Genomic DNA, 14,689 nt, shown 5'->3' on the forward strand with positions numbered 1-14,689 from the left:
AAATGAAAATGTGATATTTCTTCTTGAGATATGAAGGCAGGAGTTTCAGAGTGTTGGAAAATGATTCCAAAGGCAAATAGCTTTTTTAATACATGTATACATGCATAAAGTACTGTATACTGAGGTGGTTAAGCTTAGTCTGAAAAATCATGTTGCCTGTGTTTTTCATGGAGTTTATAGTGTCCAGTGAACAATTCTTCTCTTTCCTTGGTCTCTGTTCTGCATTGGCTACCCAGCAGATGCATTTATTTATTTTTTTTTCTTTGTGGTTGAACATGTTAGATGGCTGACAAACCTTGATTAAAGGACATAAATGCGCCACATGCAAAACCACAATGATTTCTTTGATTGCAGGGACCTTTTGGCCAGCTTGCAGTAAGGACTTGTGTTTAGAAGAGAACCTTTGGGCTCATCTGTATCTCCCTCCCCTCAAAGGGATGGCAGCCCGAGGACAGCTAGCATTCATCCTGACGACAAGAGACTTCAAAGGAGGTAAGCGCCTCAGAAATGCTCCCCAGACAAAATACTTCTCATCAGTTCTGCACCCCAGCGTGGTATTATTCTTTAGTACAGCATTACCATCTCCTCAAGGTTTCTGTTCATGACTCCTTCGTGAAAATTTTTTGAGAACTCTGTGAGGCCTCATCAGCAGGTTGCAGCCCCCTTAAGATTCATGGAGATGTCCACTACTGTCAGCAATCCTTGTCCATTTGCTTGTGAATGTGCCCCTAGCGTAAGGGAAAAAGATATTTTATACTTCCTGGGTTTGTACTCAGACATATACTCCCCTCCTTACCTTATTTTGTTTTTCATATTTTGGATGGGGTTCAAACTTGAGCTTTTCTCAATTCATGATCCTTGAGGTTAAAGTCAGGGCAAAAACCCCTAAACGCTGCTTCCTCCACACAGTTTTAAAAGGCTTTTTTTTTTTTTTAAATGGATTTCAGAATGATTCTTTAATATGCAGATGATTTCCACCCAATTCTTTGTGTGTTTACATTTCTAGTGATCATTATCCCGGAAAAGTTCTGCAGAAACAAATTATTGCATTTCATTCTCTTGGAGGGACGTATGTCCTTAGGATTTTTTTTTTTCTTGTTAGAGATTCCACCTAGATGCAGCATAGCTGTTTTCTTCCAAATTCCCAAGGAATAGTGCCCAAGGAATAATTAGTAGAAAGAGCAATTTAAAATAAGTTTACCCTGACATCAGAAGTTCACAAAAATCCCATATTAGCTGTTTATTTGTTTTTATTTTTTTATAAAAGTAGACTTTTCAGGGGTGATTTCCTTCCCCACCTGCCTTCAGGTCACTTCTACAAATACTTAACTATAGATCTTGTTTTTCTTGTTCTTTTTCCAGTGAACATATGAAACCCACTAAGAATATGACTAGAATCACAAGGAACTTTCTTGGTTTTTTGATGGTTTTGGGTTTTTTTAGTTTGTTTGTTTTTAATGGGAATATTTGGGCCTGTAGTAGACCATTAGTAAATAAGAGTTATGTGTTTGCTGAACAGATGATTTTATTTTTTTTTTCCCCCTAAGGGTGTGATTTGGAGAGCATAGTTGTCAGACTATTTAAGCTATATCTGTTACTAAGTCTTGTAAAGTTTTACCTTGTTTTATCCATTTATGATGACAGCATATTATTTTGACTTCTTTAAACTTAAGTAAGAGCTTTCTGACTATGTAGAGTACTTCCAATAACTGCCATCTAGCTAGCTTTCCTACTGGGCTCTACCATAATAAATACAAAGGTTCTCCAGATTGTAACTTAAATTTGTTGAGGCAGTAAAGAAATGGATCGGCCTATAAAATAATATCCCACCTAATTCTGCACTTATATAGCTTTGGAAGAGATTTACCTATGGATATTATGAACAACTTGCAGATCCTCTGGACTTAAAATGTTTATAGGTCCTGACTGTGTTGATAGATTAAATTAGATTGGGTTTTGCTTGACTTTGTTCAAATGTTTGATTGTTGTTTTTATGGGTTGTTTTTTTTTTTTTTTTCCCCAAATGCTGGTATTTCTTTTATAGTAGTCAGCTTCCTTAGTTTAATTGGAAATTTTTCTTTTGTAATCTATGCTTCGTATGTTGTGTTGTTCAGCTGTAGGGATTTGGATTTTTCTTTTTAATGTATAGTCTTTCCATGATGTGTTATTTCTATACCTCTTTTTCTGGTATTCAAAAAGACAAAACAAATACTCAAATTCAAAGAAGGAAACTTTCAGAAAACTTCAAATCTTTTTCTGAGAATTATTCTAATACTTCTTTTTTATCTCTACATGCTATTACTGAATGCGCCAAAATGAGCAGTAGCATGCTGCAGCTTGTGTAAACCTTACCAAGTTTGTTCTGTTCCTGTAAGACGCTAAATTACAAATATAGTTTATTTTTATTATTTATTATTATAGTTTATTTTTGATAGTGGGCTGCCCTGCCTTGTGAGCAGATGTGAAGGAAACAAAGGCATCTCTTATTTCCTTCATTTGAGCAGCCTTTTAGTGTCAGTGGTATTTCTATTTGGTTTCGTTTTGTTGGATTTTTAAGATAAATTTGTTCTTATGCCTACTTCTCTAGGAGTTCAGCAAGGAACAGTAGAAACGGAGCTGAGAATTGCTAGAGTTCTTTCTAAAAGACCCTTGGGATCATCGAGTCCAACCATCAGCCCTACTCTACAAAGTTCTCCCTTACACTATATCTGCCAACATCTCATCTAAACGACCCTTAAACACATCCAGGGTTGGTGACTCCACCACCTCCCTGGGCAGCCTATTCCTCTGTCTGACCACTGTTTCTGTGAAATTTTTTTTCCTAATGTCCAGTCTAAACCTCTCCTGTTGCAGTTTAAAGCCATTCCCTCTTGTTCTATTGCTAATTACCTGTGAGAAGAGACAAGCACCAACCTCTCTACAATGTCCTTCCAGATAGTTGCAGGGAGTGATGAGGTGTCCCCTTAGCCTTCTGCTCCTCAAACTAAACAGTCCCATTCTTTCTCTTTGGAGCCTTTCAAATTGATAGTAAAATTCAATCACTCAAGAAGCAAAATAAATTTTAACTCTTCTCTTTAGTAGTATACCAGATGATCTACTTCAGCATGTCTAGATTTTTGCTCATACTTTCTTGGTGAATAGATTATCTTAATCTGTATTTCATAACATCTGCTTTTGCTCCTCTTATATTTCAAAATGCCTAAGCGGGGTATTAATTTCCAAGGCTAAAGATGGCCAGTTCACTGCAGCTGTTGGTGTTTCAGTTATTTTTCACCTTTCCTAGAACACTGGACAATACTTGAAGTCTCTGCTCTAAAACATGGACTGTTAGTTGTGACAGGATGGGAGAGGGGAAAGGGGGAAATAGAGGATTATATCCAGAGGATATCTTTGGTGGCTAAGGCAAACTCAGTGTCTTAGCCTTATTCTCTCATAAAATAGTTTCTCATGTTCTTCAAAGTCAACAGTTGTCTTCCCATGCCATCTGACTTTCAGGTGCTCTGAAACAAGTGTCTAAAGGAAATATTACAGTTTGTTTTTATTTAATGAAATCTGTAATGTCATAATCAAATAGCTTTCCTCTTTATAAAATGATACACCAATCTATACAAGCTTGTGTTGTAGTAATAGGTGGAAATTGATGGAAGAACATTAGCAGATGAATAGATTGTCAAGGGAAAGGTCAAGTGAAGGATTAGCTGCATGATGGAACTCAATATGCTGCTTCCTGGGAAGTGTTGGAATGATGGTGGCATTCTTTATTCCTTGTAATGAGGCTGGAGAATTTTTTCTTAATCAGATAGAGAAGAAAACCAGTAGTACTTATTGAGGTTGCCTTTAAGAACAAACTATACTGTCTTAGAACGGTGGTGTGAATTGACACGAAAAGATTTTTCTTTTTCTGAATTTGTTGTCTGTGAAGACAGTTCCAAAAGCATGTAAAAACATTATAGCCTTTCTTGATACCTGTTAAATGGTTGTAGGACCCTAGATATGGAGTGGTAGAATGTTTGTCCATTTGCAATGGAAAGGGCTTGATTGTTTACTACTTACGATAATGGAATTGGGTAGCCATGGTGTTCAAATTTTGGAGAAACTGAAGTATAAATACCTTTTTTTTGCCATCAGTAATTCTATCCTTTGTCATATCCCTTTTGTGTATCAAAAGAGTTATAATATGACATAGAGCAATCCATCTGGCATTTGGATAGGCTGTTTGAAGTTCAAGGGTGCATTGCTTACCTCCTCTGTGCAAGAACTGTGTACTGGAAAGAATGGAATGAAAGGAGATAGTGGTATGCTATTCATTTTTCAGTGTTAACATGTGGCAGCACTGGATCTAGTTCTGATTAGATTTAAATTGAACCAATAATATATATAGGTCATATTTATAACTAGTCAAGAAATGACAAGAATTGAGGCTGTGAGGTAGAGCTGAATGTATTCCTTGCTAAAACCATGTATTTGCTGAATAACACCTTGTACTGTGTTAAGAACTCACTCCTGGCAAGTGGTACACCTGTTCTAATACTAATCTGTGGGTCTAGAAATGGAACAGTTAACTAACAGCTGGAAAGTTTGCAAATCCAGATGAGTTTCAAGGATCTAATGGCAAGATATCAATTAATAGCTGCCTTCTCTCTAAAGTGTAAAATAATAATTGTCTTGTATATTTATTCTTTATTTATGAAAGGATAAACTCCAGGGAAAGGGCATTTAAAATATTTTGGAGGTCTTGATACTTCTTGATACAGATTTTCAAATTTGAGACAGTTGGCAACATTTAGTGGTGTTGTGGAAGGGTTTGAGCTTGTCTAAGAGAAGCAGGAACCACAAATACATAAATTCCATTTCTTGTCAATGCCTCAGTGGATCATTTATGGCATTGCACAAAACTTCCTTTTTTCTCATCAATCAGTATCTTATCTCTATCTATAAGCTCACAGATGTGCATGTGAGTTGATAAATAATGAGAACTCAGTTGCCAGGGTGTGCCTATTCTTCATTCTGTATACTAAGACAGTGACTACTGTTGTGACTTGGTGTTGAAAGGAGATGGTGAATGAATAAAATGGTGCCTGAAGCTGAACTTGATGATTGTGAGGAAAGTATTTTGAAGAATTAAGATATATGAGCGATTATATTCCTTAAGGTGTTTTTCTCTTTGGTTAATAATTTCTTCCTCTTTTTATGACGGGTGTCAGTGATAAATGTTTTCAGATTCCTTTTAAACAGGTGGTTTTGTGCTTTTCTTCAGTGGGTTGTGCAGCTTCATTTGGGGCCGGACCTTCTTTGTTAGGGATGGGGTGTGAGAGAGCATCTTTGGCATTATGTGATTCTGCCACCTGGTGGCTTTGTCGAGCAGCATGTGCTTTAGAGGCGTAGTTAAAAGCACTACTATGAAGAAATCCTGAAAAGAAAAAAAATAATCCTTCTTTCCTTCCAAAACAGGGAATCAGTGGGTTGCTTAAAGTAGATAATAGAAGACAAGTTCCATGATCTCTGCATCATGTTTTTGAAGTCAGGCATCTAAGAATCAGTGTGCAGCTATTTGAGAAGCTTCTGGTTCCTACAGCTGTCAAACTTCCGTGGGTGTTTTTATGTAAGAAGTTAACAGAGGACAAATCTCCACGAGGAGTAGTAACAAACTGCAGCAGGAATGCAACTTAGAGAGGTTATCCTGTTGCATACATTGTGTATCTCAAGGTTCTTTTAATCAGTTTGGGTTTTTTTTGTTTTTGTTTATGCTGAAGAACTAGTAAATTTATACCAGTATTTGAAATATGTCTCATTTTCTGGCCTACATTACTTTGGCATATATACCAGTTAAGCTGAAATGTTTATTGAACAGTGTCACACATCGCATTGTGCAATGCGTATTACTTTTGGAACTAGTTTGTTCTTTTCAGGTTAGTTGAGGTTCTGTCCAAGAAATTGTGTTTCTGTTTTTCAATACTGTAGGTTTTTTCTACTAAGCCAGTGATGGTAAAACTTTTCATACATAGATCAACTTAAGTTAGTTCTTATTTTGGTTAGCTAATCTTTTGCATTATTGCAATCAAGTATGTGATTTCTAGCTTGTGATTGTTGACATAAGTTAAAAGTGCTTGTAAATATGGATTCTAAGTGGAATTTGGAGATTTGTCTCTAGAACTAAATGGCTTTTATACAAACTTATAAATACCCTCTATTCTGCTGCCAATAGTGTACCATATATTTAAAGTGGGAAATGATCTTTCTCACAATGGGGGGAGGGGGAGGGTTTTATTTCACTTATAAACAAACTTGCTCACTATTCTAGTGTTTTCAATTACATTAGTTGACTTTTTTAATACTTAAATTCTAAATTACTGTAGAGGTGGCTTGGTGCTCTTACTTGTGAGTCCTTCTAGTCCTCTTTTGTGGCTCTGTGTTATGTTTCCCTCTGCAACCTCTCCTTCCTCGAGAAAGGTGATTTAGAAACATTTTTTCATCAATACATACTGTGACTTGATCGATTAAGGTCATCTCTCCTATATAATACCACAGTGCTAAGAAATGTGTGAGTATGTTCCTGTAAAAAAAAAAAAGTGTCATCTCTAAAGATAGGCCTCTCCATGTTTATTTAGAAGTTTTATTAACTTCATAAGGACTTATATACAGGAATTTTAATCTTGATTACTTATTTCTTTGTCTTCTGTACTCCTTTGATTTCAGTTGAAGTGTACTTCTGAGACTTGAGACTAGTTATTTGGTGGATGGCCTTTTTTTCGGTGTATAGTCCTTGATTCTTACTTATTAGGAGAAGTTACTTGCTGTGACTACACTTATTTTACAAATACTTTCACGGTGTAACAGTGACAATGGAGAATACTTCATTAGAGGCAAAGCTGCTATTGTAAGGTTTTTGCGTGGTTACAGAGTTAAAATCAGAAGTCAGACCTCAAGAAGAGCAAACTAGTTTGGAAAGGATTTACAGAAACTCTGCCTTTCTGTAACTGAGCTTCTTTTAGATTCCAGAGCTGTTCCTTTCCTCAGTTTTATGGCATCAGAGGAAACCCTCTTGTTCCTACTGTGAAAAAGGAAGTGTTTCTTGTGCCCTCATTAATGTGTTCATCTATGTTTATAGGGAAATAATAATCCTAAATTTGGATTGCTGACTCACCATAGCTTCAATGTATTTGGAAGAAAATTCAATGCTGTGTTGTGACTGATGCTTAAAAGAAGAAAACTGGTCTTAATTTCAGATCTTAAAATGGAGCAGTGGATGTTGCTAGTCTCAATATATAAGCATAGTATCTTCTTGAAAATAAAAGTGATTATGTGTAATACATAATTACTAATCTAGGCTATGGAAGAAATTTTAGTGCTTTTGGTGTCTGAGAGGAAAAGTGGGGATTATATACAGAAGTATGTGAGAAGTACAAGCAAAAAGAAGAATTTGGGCAGCTTTAAAAAGGAATGTGACAGGTGTTAGGGAATGTGAAGCATGCCAGAGATACTCTGGAAGGGAGGGAAAGAAGGAGGCATGTTGCTCTGGTGATGCCAAAGTCAATTGATAGTAGTGCTTTACTTGCCTTATGTATTAAGTAATTCATGAAAACTGTCTCACCAAAAGCATTTCTTTGCATTTTCTTGTTAAGCAATGTATGCAGATTTTAAATAGAAAGAAAAAAAAAATTTCCAGAAAAAATGAAAGGTGATAGTAAGATTTATTACAATAGTAGTTAGATCTGTTTAGATACTTAATGTGAATGGTGGAAAAAAAAAAACCAAACTAAAATATCCATGAAGTTGAGTAATATTTCTCTGGCAAGGGAGAGAGGAAACCGTAGGGAATTAAAAATCACTTTGAATCTAGGGCTGCAGGTATAAAGATGCCATAATTGTAACAGATTGCCGTTGCTTAGCTTCACACTGAGATATAGATACAGTTCTGTGTGTGTTCTCCAACTGCATTTCCATACTTCACTTGTTTTAGAAGGTGGTTATTACTGAGTTTACTGGATCCATGGCTTTCATATTGATGATGAAAGTTTCAGGAGCAAAGATGGAGCAAATCAGGAAAAGAATTGAAAAGGATATATGATGATTTAAAAATAATATGAATTGTATAATATTTGTGTAATTGTGTTGCATGATTTTGTAACTAAAATTAAAATTATATTATCTAAATATTTTTTCAGTTATTTTCTGCTATCTCTAGTTTCTAATTTTCAGCTGGAGAATTTAGTAGCTGTGTTTGTGGAGACTTTATCTTTTGGGGAAGTGTATCTAATTTCAAGTTGTTAGCTCTTTAAATCCATGAGGTAATCGAAATGATAGAAAAGAGGAGATGCATCTCTTACTGACTTCTTGGTGGTTTTGTGTTTTATTTTTTTGGTATTGTTTTGTTTTTTCTATTTTTGAGAGGATCATGGAGTTTGTTTACCCTACCTTGTTCTTTCACACCCGGACATTTCCATTGAAATAAAAAATAGTGATATAGTTGACGTGTTTGTATTTAAATTACTATTAAAATTTTTTACAGGGACAGAAAAGTTTAATATTCAGGAAATTTCATGCATCTTTAAAAGGCATTATCAGGCTGAAGCAAAATATGTATATAAAATTTTGATCAAGTTTAGGAAGATTTCTGAAGATTAAATGATTTACATAAGATATGTCTCAGAAGCATATGTGTTCTCAAACTGTTAGAGACCTGGAGCCTTGAAGAGACAGGCAAACTCTGAGAAAGTCTTAGCAACAAAGTATTTCAGTACTATAAGGGACTTTCTCAGGATAAGCAGTATTTCTTGGAGTATCTTTGGTGCCTTCAGAAAGTAAACATTATCAAAATGCTGTAGAGACAGATTATATTTTAAAATTACTTTTTCTCCCTAAAAAATGTGTTCTGTCTCTTTTAAAATATTAAAAAAAAAGAATAGTAAACCCCCCCCCCCCCCCCCCCCCCCGACTGTGTTTGTCAAATAATATTGGTTGACTCGTGAAGAAATGTATCTAAAGTTAGTTGGATCTGTGTGTTAAAAATAGTGGATGATGAAGGAACTCTAATACAGAGTCTTAACTAAAAATAGTACAATTTGTGAAAGTGGACTTAGGTGAGGAGGGCTGTGTGCATTTACTTACTGAATGTGCATTCTGAGACCAGAGAGGGGACAGATGCAGATGGAACCACAGCTATAATAATGACTAAAAGGCTTGAGTACGTACTAAGGGCCAAAATTTTCTAATCCTTTAGGGGATTTAGCAAAAGTTATGTTCTGCAATACATTTATCACTTTTCTAAAAATTTTAATCCATCTTTATAGATGAGTATTCAGAATCTTACCTGCCCTGGCTGTGAGCTGTTATTTTTATATTGAGTTTTATTTTGCAGGATAAAGTACATGAATATTGTTGCTATTTATGTGCTCCTATATTTTTATGCTAGAAGTTCTGTGAATGTTTGGTACATAGAGTTAAAAATAACAAACCATAATATAACTTGATAACCATAAAAACTAAAACAAATCCCACCATATGTTCCATGCATCGACTTCATTTGAATATTTATCTGGTATATTTGTGGCCTGCTTTAAAACACACTTCAAGGCTGGTACTGCAAAGGAAAAGCTGGACTAACTGCTTCTTTTAGTGTATTTAGGAATAAGATGCTGCAGACAGTGGAAAGAAATTATTTGGTCCAGACTTAGCATAGTGTATTGTGTATCTTGCGTTTAACATTCCTATAATATGTATCAAGGTTTCTCTTGAGAATATTATAGCTTGATTTTTTTGTTGTTGTTGTTAGCTTTTATTTTACTAGCTAAAGCTAGCAAATTGCTACAGTTATCTCAAATAATCTTTACTACTCATTAGCTTCATCTTTCTTCGACACAATTGTCCAAAATTCTATACCATATATTAGATGCATAAGCATTAGTGGAGAAAATTTACCTGTATTCTTCCTTAGGTCAGAGACAGATGGCTGTTCAAGAAAATGAAACAACGCAGAGATGTGAGGAAGACATTTTAAATTAAATTCAACCTAGACAGGAGTCAGGCTTATTAAAGAAAATATTTTGGAGTCTCTGTACGAATAAAGATAATCAACAGAATCGGGACATTTTTTCTAAGGAAATGAATTATATTGTATGTAATGTAATTATTATTTGGTATTCTGAATGTCTATAATCAGAGTTTTAAAATGTAACTTATTTTCTCCTCCATTTTCATTGTGGCCCCTGTCTGTCTCTTTCTTGTCTCGGAAGATACTTTTGCAAAATGTACTAAGGTGTGTGCTAAGAACTGAGTGGCTTTTGGGAGTTAATGTGCTGATGAACTCAGGCTCAGAATATTTGTCCAGTTCTAGCCTGCATAAAGGCAAGAGGTTTCCTTCTGCTACCTGACTCTTTGGTAGGGATTGAAGAGAAGTTTCTTCTTCTGTGGATACTGTTTATATTCTAGTAGTATTACTATCAGTACAAAAAAGAGGTACCATGAAATGAACATGAGTGTGACATTATTTGGAAGGAATGAACTTCTAATGTCTGTGCTCTTACCCATTGGCAAATGTGAAGTAGCTTTCCTTTTGTTAATTTAGAGAACCAGAATTAAACTTTCTTGAACATATGCAATTATGTAAGTAGCTTGTGAAAGACTAAATTAATTCCTTATCAGATGGACTAAAAATAATAGATCTTAAAGAATAATCCAAATATATTTTGGAGGAACAGCTAAATGTTAGTGGAATTTCAAAACTGTAGATTTTCTTCCCCCAAAAGAATGGAACAAGTCCCATTAACTTCAGAACTGATTATTTTATTAAACTTCTTTTTTGTTGTTGTTGTTGCTTTTGTTTTGCAGGATACAAAATTATGGATAATAATGGAATATCTGGGTGGAGGCTCTGCCCTTGATCTAGTAAGTAGATTATGTGTGATTTTTCATATTTTACCCCTCATAATTATTTTCCTATCTTACAATTCTGGAAACTATAACATGTCATTTGGCTATGACAATGTTTGCTTCCAGTAAAGGAGAAAAAGTATTTGTCAAAGTCAGGAAAATGTTATTTTCCATGAGGCAAGACCGATTATTTGTATAAATGGAAGGGAACTAAGCAACATAATATTGGAAGAAGGATATAAACATCTTGGAATGCTAATCTTCAGTCAGCTGGAGAGCACTAGTGGCTGAAAATACTTTTTTCTGTCTCTTTAATTTTGCCATTACAAGTCCTTCTAATTGTATACATTTTAATATATCTCTCCCCCCCCCCCCCCAAATTTCCCTGTTTGAAGTCTTGTTGAAGTCTAGATAGACAGAAGCACAATTTAGGTTGGTGTTAAAGAATATATTTCAAAGAAATAGGAGGACCTGTGGGCTCCCTCAAGGTTAGACAGGCCTTACAGAGACACCTGGATAGACAAGAGAGCTGGGCAGTCGCCAACTGTATGGAACTTAACAAGTGCAAGTGCCAGATTCTGCCCGTCAGATGAAGTACCTAATTTTAAATCATGATTCAAAAGGTTCAGTGCAGATTATATTTTCGATGACTGGATGCTGTCCATTCACTTTAGCTATTAAAAAAACCCAACAAAATCACAAACCATCTTTTATTTATTGTGGATTCAGAAACTACTATTATAGATATGAAAATGGATGTTTTAAGTATGTGGAAATTGTCGTACTGATTGAGGTGGAATGTCTGTAGCATAGCTTGCTGATCTCAGCTGCTCAAGGAAAGAGTGGAAGGAAAAAGGTTAGTGTAGAGGGATTCTGCTGGTGACATCCAGAAGACAGGAGGGGTAGCAAGTGCGGGATTCCTGCAGTTGTTCCTTTAGTTTCCACTCCAGGAGTTCTGTGGTTGTGTAGCAATTGATAATGTTCCCCATAAAGATATGCTGAAAAAGTTTATTGTTGTGATTGCTCTTCTGTCAGGAAAAAATTATTAGAAACTGGGCTTGTTTTTATAAATTATTAGTTACTTTGTGCTTCAAAAAAGTGTAAAAAAGCAGAAAGAAAACAGATGTTATATTTTCTTGTCTTTTTTTTTTTAAGTCATACACATTTTGCTTGTGTGATGACCGTGTTTATTCCCTAAGTTTGTGTGAGGGCTTGTGTGTGTGACAGAGGTTTTTGGTAGTGGGGGAGGGGGGCTACAGCAGTGGCCCCCTGTGAGAAGCTTCTAGAAGCTCCCCTGGCTCCAAGTTGGACCCACCTCTGGCCAAGGCCAAGCCAATTAGCAACAATGGCTGCACCTCTACAGTAACGTATTTAAGAAGGGGAACCTGGGAGGAAGAGTTGGAGTTGTGAGGAGGAAGGCACTTATGCCAACACCGAGGTCCATGGAAGAAAGGAGGAGGAAGGGGAGGAGGAGGTGCACCAGATCAGAGACCCCCTTGCTGTATGGTGAGACAGGGCAGGCTGCCCCCCTGACACCATGGAGGTCCACGGTGGAGCAGATGCCTACTTGCAGCCTGTGGAGGACCCCACACTGGAGCAGGTGGCTGTGCCTGAAGGAGGTTGGGACTCTGTGGAAAGAAGAAATCCCCACTGCTGTAGTTCAGTGCTGGGAGACTGCAGCATGTGGGGGTGACTCACACTGGAGCAGCAGGGGAATGGCTGGAGCCCGTGGGAAGGACTCATGTTGGAGACAGTTTGTGGAGGACTGGCTCCCATGAGAGGGACCCCATGCTGGAGCAGGGGAGAATGCGAGGAGTCCTCCTCCCTGAGGAGGAAGGAGTGGCAGACTGACCATAACCCCATTCCCTGCCCCCTGCACCACTAAGGGGCAGGAGGTAAAGACATTGGAAACAAAACTGAGCCCAGGAAGAATGGCAGGGTGGGGGAAAGGTGGTTTTGGATGTGACAATGCTTTTCACGGTCCTACTGTGTCTGTTAAGTGTTGTCCTTGTTAGTGTCTGAATTAAAGTGATGTTCTTTTTTTCTTCCCCTAATGAGTCTGTATTTTGCCTATGACTGTAATGGGTGAGTCATCCCTCCCTGTCCATATCTCAATTCTTAAGCCTTTTACTTTATTTTCTCCTTCCCATTCCTGAGGGAGAAGGGGTGAGTGAATGACTGCGTAGTGCTCAGTTGCCTTCTGGGCTTGAACCGTATAGGTTGTTGCCTAGAAATAGTACAGAGTCTTTGGTCACATCCTTAAATGTTGTCGAAGAAACTGTGACACAGAACTGAAATCATCATGGAAATGTATTTTAAGCATCTTGTGTGTGCTTCATTGATTTTCAGTGTTATGTTCTGCTGCATGTTTTCTTAGTTCTAACATGCACATCATGGTTCTCAGCTGGAATCTGGTAGGACAGCTGGCACATGTTACCACATTTCCGTACTCAAGGCAAGACTGAATGGGAACCTTGAATTCTACGTTCAAAGTGTATACATGTCATGTTAGGCTGGTGTTTTCTTTACTTGAACATGCACTGGCTTCTTTGAAAATCATGCCTTACATGCCCTCATTGGTTAAGCAGCCTCTCTGGGTAGCGACCTTTCCTCTGTCCCTTTAAGAGTTACTAGCCCACTCACTTTTCAAATTTTTATCAGTTGTAGAGAGCGCTGAGATCTTCTGCTACTGCTGTTTCTTTTCATAAGAATTAAATTACTTGGAACTTTTAATTCTAACAATTTTGAGATTTATACCTCCAGCTTTATATGAAAGAAGTTAACTTTTTTTAATACGCAGTGCTCTGTCAGCCTAACACTTTGAGTTGACTTTTAGAGAGCTTCACAAAATTCCTTGCAGTATATAGTAACAGAATATGTGGTTGATTGTGATACCTTATATGCCTTAATTTCTTTCTCAGCCTTTGAGAATTGGGTCCATATAGGGTCTGGGGAGTTGAAGTTCACAACTACATTGAAGTTCAGTGTATTGTTACAATGTAGATCCTTTTCAGACTCAGAGTATATATCCATGGTGGGACCACAAGGCAGTAACTTGAAACTGTGTCATTACGGAGCCATTAACAAACTTTCAAGTGTTTTAGATAAATGAAGTATTTCTTTGCCAGTTGTTCGTAAGGCCACTTAGTTTTAGAACTATGTATTTTTCTTAAAGTATATACTGTTGTATCTTATATTATGAAGTTAGCAAATTGGAAATTTTGAGGTGTGACAGGAGTTTTGCAGGTTTTTCTATAGTCAGTGTTATTTCTGTTCTGTTTCTCCTTTATGTATATATAAATATGTATATACACACACACATATATATAAAAATATATAAAAATATTTCTTGTGTCTCCTAGTTAGAACCTGGTTCACTTGATGAAACCCAGATTGCTACAATATTGAGGGAGATACTCAAAGGACTTGATTATTTGCATTCAGAAAAGAAAATCCACAGAGATATTAAAGGTAATTTTTTTTAACTTGTAATAATATTAGAAGAGCTCATGCAGTATAAATGAACAACCTTCCAGTGTCTTAATTTCTGCTATTTTCTCTTCTTTATTCCAGCTGCTAATGTATTGCTATCTGAACAAGGAGAAGTAAAACTAGCAGATTTTGGAGTAGCAGGGCAACTAACAGATACACAGATAAAGAGGAATACCTTTGTGGGAACACCATTTTGGATGGCACCTGAAGTAATAAAGCAATCAGCATATGATTCGAAGGTAAGGTCTTTCAAGACATTAGCCAAAATCCCTTCCTTTTAAAATTTGAATTGCATAGGTTGGTCTTCAGAATGTAGCTAATAACTTTG

At 36.6% G+C, this 14,689-nt stretch overlaps 1 protein-coding gene across 2 annotated transcripts in view; it reads left to right on the forward strand.

The window, feature by feature from the left end:
- Positions 1–14,689, forward strand: part of STK24 (serine/threonine kinase 24) — a 64,571-nt gene that overhangs the window by 31,702 nt on the left and 18,180 nt on the right. The window contains exons 2-5 of one of the 2 annotated variants that reach the window (XM_074911198.1): positions 355–492; positions 10,828–10,884; positions 14,232–14,340; positions 14,443–14,600. In XM_074911198.1, the coding sequence (XP_074767299.1) occupies positions 10,849–10,884; positions 14,232–14,340; positions 14,443–14,600 (303 nt within the window). In that variant the 5' untranslated portion in view covers positions 355–492; positions 10,828–10,848. The remainder of the gene's footprint in view (positions 1–354; positions 493–10,827; positions 10,885–14,231; positions 14,341–14,442; positions 14,601–14,689) is intronic. The other variant, XM_074911190.1, reaches the window with a different exon arrangement.

Source organism: Athene noctua, chromosome 1 (genome assembly GCF_965140245.1).
Source record: "Athene noctua chromosome 1, bAthNoc1.hap1.1, whole genome shotgun sequence".
Classification (NCBI taxonomy): Eukaryota; Metazoa; Chordata; class Aves; order Strigiformes; family Strigidae; genus Athene; species Athene noctua.